General features: G+C 38.4%; 1 protein-coding gene across 5 annotated transcripts in view; it reads right to left on the bottom strand.

Moving 5' to 3' along the window:
• sorbs3 (sorbin and SH3 domain containing 3) overlaps positions 1 to 15,622 on the bottom strand; it is a 53,288-nt gene that overhangs the window by 11,406 nt on the left and 26,260 nt on the right. For all 5 annotated transcript variants that reach the window (XM_060880651.1, XM_060880650.1, XM_060880648.1 and 2 more), the window contains exons 5-12: positions 14,792 to 14,922; positions 13,686 to 13,749; positions 11,921 to 11,944; positions 11,526 to 11,628; positions 9,753 to 9,846; positions 5,552 to 5,611; positions 5,263 to 5,379; positions 2,988 to 3,043 (exon numbers count right to left, since the gene is read on the bottom strand). In XM_060880651.1, the coding sequence (XP_060736634.1) occupies positions 2,988 to 3,043; positions 5,263 to 5,379; positions 5,552 to 5,611; positions 9,753 to 9,846; positions 11,526 to 11,628; positions 11,921 to 11,944; positions 13,686 to 13,749; positions 14,792 to 14,922 (649 nt within the window). The remainder of the gene's footprint in view (positions 1 to 2,987; positions 3,044 to 5,262; positions 5,380 to 5,551; positions 5,612 to 9,752; positions 9,847 to 11,525; positions 11,629 to 11,920; positions 11,945 to 13,685; positions 13,750 to 14,791; positions 14,923 to 15,622) is intronic.

The raw sequence follows: 15,622 nt of genomic DNA, 5'->3' as shown, positions 1-15,622 counted from the left end.
ATGATTAAAACTATAACATGTGTTCTCATAAAGTTCCTCCCTGAAGCTGGTTAATGATCTAGATGAGAGGAAACAGTAAAATTCGGCATGTCCTTCATCTTGTGTTTTATCTTTTCACTTTATAGTGCTTTAGGGTAAAGTAAGATGGTAGAGAATGGAAAGCAAGTAAAGAAGACAAGAAGTTCATGTTCTGTAGAGTTATGAAGGTGGAGAGAATCTGAAGAATGTGTCTGAGAGAAGGTGAGAGATTCAGGCCTTTACTCCAGACTGTAAAGCTAAAGGAAAATAGGAGGGAGTTTTTTTAAGGGCCCCAGCAGAATAAATAACTGACTACTGCCAGGAATCCAATCAATCTTGTTCAATCCATGAGCGGCTAAACACCAGAGCCAACAATCCAATCCCACCGTATCCCGTCAAATCTAAAACACCAGAACCATGAACATATTGCAATTCTATAATAACCTGTCTAATCTATCACTGAGTAAAATTTTAGACCCAGGAATCCAATCCATTCTCACCATACCATGTTTAATCTATCACTGGCTAAAATATTTGAGTCAGGATTTCAACTCATTCTCACAATACCATGTCCAGTCCAATATATCACTGGTTAAAACACTACAGCCAGGAATCCAATCCATTCTCACTATACGATGTCCAATCTAGTACTGCCTAAAATACGAAAGCCAAAAATTCAATCCATTCTCACCATACCATGTCCAATCTATCACTGTCTAAATTACCAAAGCAAGGATTCCAAACCTCTATATCCTGTGTCTGCAACACTATAACCATGAATCTAATTCAATTCTACTCTGTCCAATCTTTTAGTGGCTAAAACACTACAGCCAGGAATCAGATTCATTCTCAGCATATCCTGTCTAATCTCTCAGTGGCTAAAACACTACAGCCAGGAATCCAATCATATATGCTTGGATGTGTAATATCCAATTTTTACATAGCAGGAGTCCAACTCCATCTAATCATATTCTCTATTATCCAAATCTATCCTGTCTAATCTGACCATATAATAGTCATAATAAGCGATCCCCAAAACCAGTCCTCATGCGTCCAATCCAGTATCACACCTGGTACTGTGAGATACCTACGTACGTATTAATTATATCCTATCCTGCTTGGTCATATGCAAGTCTAGCTAATTCAATCTGATATAATTCACTACAGTCCTATAGGTTCATATCCAATACAGCCTTCTCAGCTTCTCTGCTATTTTGTCTAATCTTATCCTGTCTAATCCTATCCTATCAATGGCCCCTCTATGGCACAGACATTTGTCTTGGGTGCCACGTTAATAGGGAGACATTTTGCAGAGCCTAAAATAGTATGTTGAACACATACATGTACCGAACGCATATAGGTTCCCGTCTAATGTGCTAGTGCAGCTAATCGTTGTGGTTGACAAAGAAGGGAGGATACACTAGCCGTACGTGTTTCTTACAGGATACTCAAATTGAACCGATTTGCACATGCAGATGTATTCAAACCAGACGTCACAACCAGATGTCATGTGAGTATTCCAGCGACTTAGGCTTTTTGTTATCATCATACTGGCCAGGTAATATATGCCAAAATAACTCATCATATTTGAATGGTAAATAATAGGGTTCTATCTAAAGTACCAAAGGTTCTATCGCCAGCATTAATTCTGTCTTACACTGTTTTAGTCAGTCCTGTCTTGTCCAATTGTATCTAATCCTGTGCAATCCTACTCTATGCAATCATGTCCAGTCCAATCCAAATCCTGTCCAATACTACTCTACCCGTTCTAAACACTTCTATTCAATTCTATCCTAATCAATCCTATCCTATTCTACCAAATCCTGTCCAATCATATCTAATCATATCCAAGCCTACCCAGCCTGTCTCAATCATATCTCCTCTTTTCTAATCTTCCATTCTGTCCATTCCTAACCTTCCTAATCTTGTCTAATCATGTCTAATCTACCATAGTCTTACTCTACACACTCCTATCCAGTCCTTTCCAATCAAATATAAACTTGTCCTTTGTCTACACATTCTGTGCAATCCTATCCTATCCTATCCAGCCCGGGTTACTGTATATCTAATCCTGCCAATTCCTACTTTACCCATTCTGTCCAATCAAACCCACCCAATTGTAGTCCAATCTTATATCCTGGAGTGTTCCAATCTGCCATTTTTTTTTAGAAATCCACTGCATACTATGTGTTATTTCACAAACCATTGTAAAGCAGTAAAAATAAGCCTAAGCCACACAAACACACACACACACACACACACACACACACACACACACCAAACACACAATCAAATGGAAAGTATGAACACATAAATAGTGTGTTTGACTGATACACACAAACATTAAAAAAACAAACAGAACAAAACACACACACACACACATACACACCAAACACACAATCAAATGGAAAGTGTGAACACATAAATAGTGTATTTGACTGATACACACAAACATTAAAAAAACAAACAGAACAAAACACACACACACACACACACACACACACACACACACACCTCAGCATGGGTTCTGGTATTTGGGCTGCAACCCAGAACCCGTCAATAATTAACCAATCATGGCAGGAGACTTTCACACTCTCTAAATTATCATGATCAAGAAAGCACTAGATAAAGAATATAAACTGTGTGAAGATCCAAAGCACCATCCACTACTGAGAAAGCAACTATTAACTATAAACAGGAAATTCAAACTGCTCAACTGCCCAGAAGCATCACATAATTGGAAAAAGAACAGAAAAACACAAGTATAAACATACACAGAGAGAGAGAGAGAGAGAGAGAGAGAGAGAGAGAGAGAGAGAGAGAGGTGAACAACAAATCATATTCAAGTTATATAGACAGTTATGGCAATATTCTTAATTTGTAATCCTGTCACAGAGTGTAAATGCCAGGAGTACATTTAGTTAATTCCTTACTTACAAACACACACACACACACACACACACACACACCTGTATTCCTGTCCTTTCCCAGATGTTGCTGCTGTTGTAGTGTTGTTCTTTTCACCCTGTGAATAGAAGACTACAGTAAGCAGTAAGTCCAGCCCATGTAGCTACTCACCTCACACACACACACACACACACACACACACACACACACACACACACACACACACACACACACACAAGAATGCAGAGTGGGAAGACAGAGCAGCATGATTGTTCCCGCCCAGGAGGCTCCCCTGGGTCCTACACACTGCACATTCAGTTCATACAAACAGATCGTGTTTTCTGTACAGATACAAATATAGATAGAAGCATGCACTTTTTTTTTTATAGCAGAAAGAGATCTAAAAAGGTTTACAGTGCATATCAGCATAGGGTTCCCTGTAGGACACAACAAAAAACATGCCTTAGTTTTGTGTGAGTATGTTCATTAGAATTCAGTGCTTTTATGCATTTATCCTTGGTAAAATGCCTGATCCAAGTAGGACTGGATAGTTTTGGGAAACAACCAAATTAACCGAACTACTGGAGTTCTGAAAAAAATATTAGTTCATAAATTGGTTTAAAAAAGGTATCTTCTGTAGTTGACACCAGTTATGAACTTGAGTGATGTAGCTGAGGTTGGGGAACTTTCAGAATTCACCACAAAAAAAAAAAGATTATCATTATAAAGTCATTATTTTAATGACGTGAACATGAATTAATATGCTGAGGCTACAAATTAAGATCCTCACAATCTATCACAGACATAAATCCTTGGTTGTATTTTAAAAAATTGCCGGATCTAACAATTTTCTAAAAATCAATAGAATTGGACCACAGGAGCTTTTGTATGGAGACTCAGAACGACGGATAAAGACGTACTGGAGTCGTTGGTGTTACGGCATGTAACTATTATATGTCACCTGAAAAATTAGACATTATTTTATTTTTTTGACTATTTTACTTTACTTTTTTCCACCTTACACAGTTTATGGCCGAGACATAATCATAATCATCTGGCACATGCTGTTGTCATACGGTAGAAATCCATCAGTTTTACATTTTAAAGCAGAATAGAATGCAAATCTATAACTATTTTTTAAAATGAATATAAATAATGGAAGTAGATTTGAAATGGTACTTTTACCAGAATGTTCCCCTATTTGTAAAGCGTGTATAAGTGTATAGTGTATAAGGTATTAATCTACCTTATACACCAAGCTTACACTTTGCTGCTAAAATGACTACAGCACACTTTGTATACGTTGTTAATATAATAAATTTCAACAATCCGGACATTAAACATATAAACAAGCTTGGGTATATTTTATGGGAAATAAAATGGAAATTAATTTACTCCTTAATTTAAATTCCTTTCGGGAGTTTTAGGTATAAATGTCATTTTTGCTGTTTGAGAGCTTTCATTGTATTGTATATTATGGCAGAAATAATATATTACTTTAAATTATTTTATCTAATTATGCAAACAGATGACTTTTTATTAAATTCTTTATTAATTTTTTTTCCTTTATAAGTTAAGTATGTATCATTTAGTGAGTTCACAATGTACCTAAAATCAAACATAACAGAGAAGCAACAAAAGTAGCATGAGCATATGAGATACGAACGTTTTGCTCCAGGCCAGATGACTAACACACAATACAAAAAAGGCAAACATGCTCAGCCGCTTGTTGTCAGGGAAAATGTGGCAGGAGATGAAATGCTAATAAACCAAAACGACACAAGTTTGTGTAAGAGTGCGCAGTGTGAGACGAGACTTTTATAGTCTGGACTAGCTGGAAATTAAAGACTAGAGTTTCAGGCTGAATATAGAAGTGCAACAGTGTAGTGCTTGCCTTCTGAACTGAACTGTGTATTCATAGCTAATGTAAAGTTTTCTCTTTGTCTCAGCATTAAACCTCACATTTGTCTCTCGCTCGGGGAAGTATATAGAGGTACAGGTATATTTGCAGTATAATTATAGACTGGATAACCATCTATTAAAGCCCAGGTCATAAAAGGAAAATCGTCTTATTATCTTTATGTTCTATGGTACTGGGAAGGGAAATTGTTTGAATAGTAATTTTAATTATTATTTAAAAAAAAAAGTAAAGTAGTAGAAATTGAAGTAGAGAAATTCGGGATATTACAAGTAATCTGGTAGAACTGTTTATAAAAGCACCTCTAAACAGAAAGGGAACTGGTTTTCTGTAGGAAATTATGAGTCAGTCTAGATATTAAAGCGGTGAAGAGAATAAAAAAGGAGGTTCTGGAGGTGTGTTGAGGGGAGGCTCAGTACCTCACCCCTGCCTTGCCGCTGTGGCTGCTGCTGCTTCTGAGACAGCTTCCTCTCCAGGCCACGGATGTCTGAGTCCAACTCCGCCTCGAAGCGGTTCAGCTCCGACACCAGAGTGGCCTGAAAAATCAAAGTGCACATGTACAGAGTAAAACTGAGAGCATAACGTCAGTGAAAAGCAAACAGCAATTAAACAAGAAGCACGGCAGCAAATGTTTCACTTCACCCATCAGCAAGAGTTTTTTTTATTTAGCTTTAGTTTATTTGCACTAAAGATGCTATTCATACTTACTTCTATGGAGGGGGAGTGGGCTCTCTCAGGAGGGTGGTGCACTAGCGGTTTCCTTGGTGACTGTGGGGAAAAAAAAGAAAAATGTTCTAGAGAATGGGACAAATGCAAGTCAGAGATATGTTAAAGACTCACTTTCACTTTATATTGATGAACAATATTAATGTCTTGCCGGTGTTCAAGGTGCAAGACACTGACTAAAGTGCAACATGCGTTTAAAATCAATAAAATGTAATCATGTCTGGGTTGCATAAGTATTCACCCTCCTGAACCACTAAATCTGCTTTGCACAGCTGGATGCTGAAGTTCAAGTCCAATTCAGTTGCAGTTGGTAAAACTAAAGAAAACTAAATGAGAAAGAGTGGAGTGAGCAGGAGCCTGGGTCAGGTAGGGGGTACTGGGTTGAATATATATGCATTGCATTATATCTTATTTGTGTTACTCATGTAATTAATGCATTCTTTAACTAATTTAATAATTAGTACTTATTTAAAATGAAAACCGACGTCCTCCTAATTGCTTATAACTACTCACTCACTCATTCATCTTCTACCGCTTATCCGAACTACCTCGGGTCACGGGGAGCCTGTGCCAGTCGTCTCAGGCGTCATCGGGCATCAAGGCAGGATACACCCTGGACGGAGTGCCAACCCATCGCAGGGCACACACACACACTCTCATTCACTCACACAATCACACACTACGGACAATTTTCCAGAGATGCCAATCAACCTACCATGCATGTCTTTGGACCGGAGGAAGAAACCAGAGTACCCGGAGGAAACCCCCGAGGCACGGGGAGAACATGCAAACTCCACACACACAAGGCGGAGGCGGGAATCGAACCCCCAACCCTGGAGGTGTGAGGCGAACGTGCTAACCACTAAGCCACCGTGCCCCCCTGCTTATAACTAGCTACAATCAAACATACATCACAACATATAAAGATACACAATAACATGTAAGAAGATTCTGTTGAGTCCAGTGTAATTTTAAAATGTGTGTTCAAGATATATTCTCTTTTTAGAGCCTGATAACTGGACACAATAATGTTTCTAAGATATTCGTGTGAAGCCTAAAAACCTCAAACATGTATTTATGTAAATTTCTATATGTAAAGATGTGACATCTATACAATTCTTAATAAACTCATTACCGCTCCTGGCATACAAGTTCAAACGAGTGAAACTTCATTGCACCTCATTTGCAGTAAACGCCCAACAGCTTTCTCTAATCAGACCTTAAACGCAACATTTAACATTACAATTGAACAATTAAACGTCTGGTAGAATCCACAGCATGCCACAAAAGCCAGTGTTAAGACGTTACTTTGCTTTCACTACCACCACACTGTTTTTTTTTAAATACCTTGGCATGATGCGAGCCATTCAGAGCCAACAGGAGAGATCCACGCAATCAAATAAACTCATAAGGACGATGCCGTCTGAAAGAGGCGTCTCAGAGTCGGACCGAGTCTCAGGGAGGAGCAGTCTGGACTGGTGTCTGAGCAAACTAATGGCTGAGCTTGCCGAATGATGTTGGATCAGACAGGCGGATAACTCGGATAACGGGACTAATCGTGATCACAAGACAGCTCTGTCTGGTGGAGGGAGAAAACAATGAGTCCATTTCTTCCTACTTCTGGAGCGTGACCTGATTAACGACTAACGAATCGCACACAATGCAACAAACACACTTAGCCCGTAATGGCTGCTATGTCTCGCCCTCTTTCTCTTGCCTTATTGTCATTTTCTTTTAGTTTGACTCAACATGCCACTGTTCTCCGTTCGGGCAGGACGATGAGCACGAAAGCACGGTGCTTAAGACGCTTCAAGGTTCCTTTGAGAACTATTTCCTAAAGCCCTTGAGCTTTGTAAACAATACAGCAAGAGAAAGAAAAGCACTGAATGAAAAGGGAGACCTGCCAATTCTTTAAACTGGAAGGAGTTTAATCATGTTCACAAGACAGCAAGAACTAGTATGCATCAACAGGCCAAAGCAGCTCTGATGCATTTTTGATTGTGTGCCAACATGCAATGAGAATAATGTGGAAACAATTCTCAGGAAGATCAAAATAAAGATAACAAAAAGTTTGAGACAGAACTTCTGTGGGATTTAATCCCATTATGCCAATAATATTCAAAGATTACACCTTACATCTTTACATACTATAAAATGACCAGTAAAAACAACAAGTAGTATGTTATATAATCCCATCTGAACAAACAAACATATTTATCAGGTTTTTTTAACACCGACTCCAAAACCAAACCAAATCTTTTCTAAGGCCGAAATCCATTCTCCTTTCCTCTAGATCGTACATGTATATTTACTGTTTAATCATCAGATCTGTTTTCCTTTATATTCCAACAGTATTTTCCTTATTGACTGCTCTTATTTCTGCCTTCTTTTGATTTTATTATTATTATTATTATTATTATTATTATTATTATTATTATTATTATTACTTCAAAATAAACTTGACATGAGTCGTGTCTAATAAAAAGCCACGCTAAGTTAATTAATCTATGAATATTCTTACAATAGTCATTAAATTATTAACTTTAAGCTGTAGGTTTCAATCCCAAGCAGACAGATGAGACAGTGGGTTAATGAAAAAATTAATGTCGTAACCATGTCGTTTTCACATCAAACTCTTAGTAGATGTTCTAGCTAGATGAGTTTTGTTATTAGCTTGTTATAAGCCTTTGTTATAAGCTCAGCACCTGTGTCCCCCGAAAACTTATTTATTTCACATCATAAACAGGATGTATTTCAAGAGCCTGAATTCACAAGTTCCACGTGAACGCACCGCTGGTTTAAGAATCAGGTGTGGCACTAGGTGGGAAATACTGTATGTGATGACGAAACTGGATGGCCGGTATACATCTCAGGACTTTGTTTACGAGAAATCTGAATAAACCTGGAGTTGTACAAAAGTATTTTTTCCACTGTAGTAATAAAGAAGGAAAGGTGTGTCTTAAGACAAATGACCTCACGATCAATGGCATTTGGAAACTCAGACAAAAACTAATCCTTAAAGGAAGTTTCTTTCCTACTGGTTCTCTCTCTCTCTCTCTCTTTCACTATCTCTCTCTCTCTCTCTCTCTTTGTGTGTGTGTGTTTTGTGTATAAAAATGCCAAAGCTGAACCCACATGCTGAAATGCCAGCAGTCAACAACAAAACCCGGCTTTCAACACGCTGACCCAAGCAATGTTTTACAAAGTTGCACAGAAAAGGGCTATCGGAAGAAGAGCATATTACAAAAAGATTATACAGAAGCTCTTTTCTGCTGTTAAAAGCCATGACCTGAAACTCTTGGGATATGTATGTAATAGTTTATAGGGAGTTTAACAGACTAAAAGAGTGTGTTTCCTTTTATTTTATTTTTTTTGTAATTCACTGTTTTTATTTTGATAGAATATGCAAAAATACAACACAACAGAAAGAGAAAAAACCTTTTAAACTAATACCCACCCACAACCACCCCCATCCCACTGCACCCCAGGACTCATGTAAATCAAGAGTACAACAGAATAAGCTCAAAGAAATATACACAAAAATATACAAATTGAATCAGTTGCAATATTAACAACCGAATAACAACTTTAGACTAAATAACCAAAATCTTTGAGGCTATGGAAATCCAGTTCTGCCACATAGATAGAGTAGCAGGCTTTGCGTGGTGTGTTTCCTTTTAATGTATTCTTTACTACCATAGTAACTCCTGTACAACACATAGAACAGATGACTTGTTGTACTATATCTATCTGGAACGTAACCACAACTATGTTTCGGAGTATTGTATACAGTATGTTGGTGTTGACACAACACAACAACAAGGACTTTCTCTCTTGTCTGTCTCAATAATGTCCAGCTGTTATTTTGTATACAATGTACTTCCGTTATTGAAACAAGAAAACGTGTCAGAAGTAATGTGTGTGTTATGCTACAAACTGTCCATATGTCCATATGCTATGATATTAGGTTTAAAAACAACGGTAGAGCATCCATTTAATCAAAGGAATGTTGGGAGCAAAGCATGAAATCATTTCTTGGAGTGAGTTTGGGAATATGTAGAAAGTGTAGCAGGCAACAACGACATGAAAATGTTCTACTGTTTAAACTCAGGGAGATCTGAGTTCATTTCAGCGTTAAAACGTTTAAATGCAGGTTCATTTCCTACCAAGAAAAGCCTCTTACCTGCACACGTTCCTCCGCTGTGCCTCCCTGTCCTGGCTCGAAGTCGAAAATGCTCTTTGGCTCTGGAATCTTGACTACATCACCCAGATCAGCCCTGAAACACACCCCACCCCCGAATACGCAGATACTTTATCACATTGTCATTGTCAGAGCCTGCAGCAACGGATCATAACCTGCCTGCAGTCACTTATCTGCTTCTCAAATTTTCACCTCTCTTTTGTTTATTTTTGCCCTCTTTGCCTGTAAAACAAAGTGAGTGTGTGGCAGAGAGTATAATAGTTTTGTCAGCATGTAGTTCAGAGTATTTCAGCAATGCTCATGTTATAGCTCGGCGGCCCTCTTAGACAGAGCACGTCCGGGGTAAATGCCATTACTGTATATACACACCCCAGTCCAATTTGTTCCTGATCTGTCTTACCTGTTCCTGACCCTGATCAGTCTTCGTTCGGATTTCTGCCTGCCCCACTCTGTTGTGTTAGGATTATTGGACCTGTATTACTGCCTGCCCTACATTGTCATGTTTGCCTGCTGTTGTTTGGATTATTTGATTGTTTTGCTGACCTGGATTTCTGCAGTGTTCATCTGATGTTTGTGATGTTCGATCTGCTTCATCCCCTGACTGTAGATGTATTCCTGCCTGCACTTGTTTCAACGCTCACCTTGTCTTCTCCATTTCAATTAGAGACTTTAAACTTACACCTTGTTGCGTCCTGCATTTGAGTCCTAATCGGTGGTCCCTGACAAGCTTAGCTCAGCATGTGTTGGATTGCGGTATGGACTGAATGATGGATGGATGGATGGATGGATGGATGGATGGATGGATGGATGGATAGATGGATGGATTGTCTTTTCAATCAGAACCCACAAGTCGTCCGTGCTGAAGACTTCACATGGTGGAAAACCTAAAGTTTCATCTTTCTCTCTGCTGCAAAGTCATAACACTGGAGACTCCTTCCATAATTGTGAAATAAAAGCCTCCAAGTTTCATCACATCTATAAGAATATGCCATAACAACATTTTTATTATGTTTAGTTATGCTATCTTTGGTGTTCACTGGTTAATGAGTTGTTACCATAGAAATTATAACCCGTACTAAAAGTTTCAGTTAGAGCCTGTATTGATGCCACAGCTCAGGAATTTTGGTTCAACCCAAAAAAAATTATCCAGTTGGTGATTGGTAAAGCTGGGTGTTTAAGGCATTGGACTGCTAATCGGAAGGTTGAGAGTTCGACTCCCAGGACCTCGAAGCTGTCATTGCTGAACCTTTGAGCAAAGCCCTCAACCCTAACTTGCTGAGTTGTATAAATGAGATGAATGTGTCTGGCAAAATGATTTAAATGTAAATGGTAGAGCCTAGGTAGAGAACAAGGCATGAGGTCCATTTCCAGAAGCTTCTAACTGATTGTCCCCCAGTGGTGGTATGAACTTCCTACCTCAAACTGGACGGCAGAATCCATCATGATCTTCAAACAAAAACAGCTAAAATCTCAACTATTCCACATTAAATCATCCGTTACATGTCCCCACTCCTCTGTGCACTTTGCTTCTCGATGAAAAATCCTGAATCCTGCTCTACATGTATTGTGCTGTCCTGGATACATCACACTCATCCTGGATTAAAGCTTCTGCTAAATGTAAAAGTATTTCTATAAAATGTATTGAAAAGCCAGAATCTATGGGGAATTCATATTCTATGGGGACTTTAAAAGAAACAGAGAGTTGAAAATGGTGAGAACAATAAGTGATAATATGGATTTGACTAACAGCCTCACCAGTCAGGTAGCGCTCCATGCTGCGTCAGGGTGAAGGGGTCAGTTCCAGTTTGGTGTCCGTCCTCCTGAGCCGAATCTGCAGCTGGAGCTGTATTCAACCTCCCTGAACCATAAAAAACAAGTTTCAAGCACACATTGTTTGCAACTTGTCATCCTCACATACTACACGGTTATATATCGAGTCTGCTAGTCATTACTATGACACTAGACTTTTATTAATCTTGCACATGGACATAATTCTGCTGAGTCAATCTGCATGCTTCACATGGGAATTTTTTGAGCTGCCTGTCAAAGCAGACATCAATCAGGTCATTAAAAATGCTTTGCATAATTCTTGACATGACCAAACATGCTTTGAGGTTGTCGGAATATTTTTTCTAAGACTGATAACTTACTTTCTTGCCAGTCGATTTCTAGCTCTGAGAGAGAGAGAGAGAGAAAAGAGAAAGAAACAAAATGAGTTAAACAAAATAGAATTCTGTGGAATATTTTCAGAAACGTAAACTGTGTACATTCATTTAATTATTAACCACGTTAATTAATATCATCTGATATAATGATTAATAATATTAATAAATGATTAATAATTACAACTAGGGTTCTCATGGATTTTGAAAGAGTAAATTTTTACAGAATAGTCGGATAACTAGCAAAAAAAAAAAAAGTAAAAATAATATCCTACTTATTATTTTCCACTTCAGTAGTACCCAATGTTTCCATCATGCTGTCTAGATTTGGTGACTTTTTAGAGTACCTTAGCGACCAGTCAGCCAACAGGATGGAAATCGACATATCAGACTATTTTAATCAGTATAACAAATTATTTTATCGATACAAGTCTGATAGACAATGAGTCAGGACGTCAGTCAATGAGTCTTGTGAGTCTTGTGTGTGAGACTTGTGTTTTTCCCTCTGTTGGATACACTTACACAGAATTTATATGAAGAATAGTGGCTTCTCAGAGAGCAGAAATTCATTTTATATCAGCATTTACTTTGAAGATAGAAACATTTCTGTGGACTTTTGGAACTTTTCTATGAATAAAATGACAATAAAAACAAATACTTATGAAAAACTACAAATTCTTAAAGCGTGTCTACTTTTATGGAGTGTGACAAGAAAAAGAAGAGATATTCTAAATTTTTAAATATATATATCTAATCCGTCTAGCTAGATCTGATCATTTTCTCTCATCCTGGCTAGCAAGCTTTGCTTGAGAATATTCTTTAATTGTATTTAGCCTTTGTTTTTATTGCTGTGTTTAGGCTGAATTTCTGTTTATCTGATCTAAATCCATTAACGGTCTGACTTTGTCTCTTAAAGTGCAATGCAATAAGATCTGTTCAAATGCATGAATCTGCAATAAATCCTTTCCCAGCATAAAATATTAGGAAAATTTCCAATAGTTGTTCCAATTGTTAAGGATAAATCAGATTACTGACAGCAGAGCTCTTTGAGCAGCTTGTTAAATTAATGGATCACGTTTTACAAATGGCCTGATGGAATATTTCAGTGGCTTTTTTGAGTATCTGTTTCATAACGATTTGTGATCCACCCAATATGTTGACAGCAGGTTTATATCAATCTTGCGCTTGGCTTCAGAATTCAGCAGAAACTGCCAAAAGGTTGCTGATCTGGGGACAGTTTCAGATGTTAAAAGACTGTTGAGATGCTGGTTCATGTTTAGGAAAGCCTGAGAGCCAGCGACCAAATTTAGCAAAGTAAATAAAGGGCGTATTTGGTGTAGAATTAGACTCATTGTTGGAGATGGTCTATCGGGTTACACTTTTTTAAGGTTGACTGAACACTTTTACTCAGTTTTTCCACAGGAAGAGTGTGTGAGATGCAGGTTCTCCAGTTTCTAAGAGCAATTCCAGATTTAAAGCAGAAGAAAACAGAGGAAGTGGTTCTCACAATGTGTGTGTCTGTGTGTGTATGTGTGTGTGTATGTGTTAGAGTCTCTATTTGTGCCTGCCTGCCTGTCTGTCTATCTATCTGTGTGTGTGTGTGTGTGTGTGTGTGCATGTGTGTGTGTCTTTGACTCTCAGTGTGCCTGTAAATGTGTCAGTTTTTCTGTCCGTTTGTATATGTGTAAGTGTATCTGTGTGAGTATTTGTCTGTGTACCTCTGTTTGTGTGTGTGTGTGTTTACAGTACATACCCTCTGGTTTCTTGTGGATTTGTCGAAACATGCTTCTGTACCAGTCCTTAGGTTTGTTCACACTCTGCGAGAAAAAGACAGGCAGAGAAAACTTCCTGACTTTACACACAAATAAAATAAAACTGCTGACAAAAAAATAAATGAATAAAAAGGATGGAAAGTTTCTTGAAGCAAAACTCATGACACTCCATTAATCGTGAATGACTTTGTGTAATCACCGGTATGAAAAGTCAATTTTGCTATGGGGAAATTATTTTGCATTTTGGCTTTTGAAAGAGTGCTGGTGCCTTCAGACACATGGTTTTGTGCGGAAACTATTGTTTGTAGCTGCTGTAATGTGATAAAGTCATCATTTGCTTCATATGGTTAAGCATGTATCAATGTATAAATGGATAAAAATGTCATTCTTAACTAAAAAAAAAAAAAAAACATTGCTGTTGTTATGAATGAAGCACCTGCCTCGTCTCCCGACTGCCACCAGAGGGAACCTTCGCCCGAGTTCTAGCAGCTTCCGCACTACATCTCCCACAAAACCCCGCTCCTGTCATGATTACACCACCACCTGCTCTCAATCACCTGCTTCCTATAAAACATGAACTTGAACTCCCTTTCCCTGCGAAGTCTCGATTTGCCGCCGTCCGTCCCGTCCCCCCCCCCCCCCACCCTCCTGCCCTCCTGCCCTCCTGCCCTCCCTGGTTTTTGACTCTGTTTTGATTTTGCTCCGTCCTATGATTGTCTGCTGCCTGCCCCGACCTCCTGCCTGTATTACTGTTGCTGATTTTTGCCTCACCTTTGATATTGTGTTTGCTGATTCTGACCTAAACCTGTTGTACCTCGAGCTTGCATTAAAAAGCGTGCAAATAGATCCTCCGTCTCAAGACCTGTCATTACAGCTGTGGTATAAGAGGAATAAACAAATTCAGGACATGCTTACAACAATGAAACCGGTACTGGATTGGAGCGAGGTCACATCACCCCACCCTGGTGGTGATTATTTTACTAAAACAGCATGTCCCCAAGCCTATTATTTCTTTTATAATTTGTAGAGATTATGTATTGAATGCTACTGTATTCTGCACTCTATTGCATACAGGTAAACAACTCACAGATCGGGAAGCAATTGGCATGCCTGTTTCATCCACAGGGCCGATCCCAGAGAACTTGATGAGCCTCTCCTCTCTGCTGATGGAAGTGCGAGGCAGAGTAGCAGAGTGTGGCCCACCGTTAGCTAAGCTGTCTGCATGAGACAGAAAACATAGAAAGTGTCAAGAATCAAGTGACCAGACTGAACTTCCATGCTCTTAAACGTCTCTTATTCTGATCGATACGAATTTAATATAAATTTTATTCTACACACGACTGGCAATTTGCCAATGATTGCAATTTTTCATTTATTAAAGATTCACAGGATTCTATTATTATTATTATTATTATTATTATTTATCATGTACATAGGGTGCATTTAACGTGGTGGAACATCTTAAACGTCCATAAACTTTCAAATAAAACTGGATTCAGGTGGTATATACTACACTTTAATCTACTGTGTGTGTGTGTGTGTGTGTGTGTGTGTAACTGCTTTGGCATAAAAATTAATGGTTTTCCTTGATTTTATTATTTTGGAATATTTAATATATTTTTTTTGTTTGTTTGTTTTAGGTAAAACTCTTGAATTGGTGAAATTGCAAGCACTGTGAAGACAAATGTGATTACTTTCTGTGATAGTTGTAACCATGTGCAACGCACGTGATCGAAGAGCGTTTGGGCTGTATGCGCGTGCTGATGACGTCACGCGACATGGTCTTGGCCCAAACCTGTGGAAAATCTGAGGTAATTTTGTAGATAAAATAAAATAAAAAAAGGCAAGCTTCTCTGAATATCGGAGTTTGTTTGCTTTTGTTTTAAATTCTCCGATCTCAAAATTGCGAAATCCTGAA

Source organism: Tachysurus vachellii, chromosome 11 (assembly GCF_030014155.1).
Source record: "Tachysurus vachellii isolate PV-2020 chromosome 11, HZAU_Pvac_v1, whole genome shotgun sequence".
Lineage (NCBI taxonomy): Eukaryota > Metazoa > Chordata > Actinopteri > Siluriformes > Bagridae > Tachysurus > Tachysurus vachellii.
Note: the sequence above shows the minus strand (reverse complement) of the source record. Positions and strands in the feature narration are given on the sequence as shown.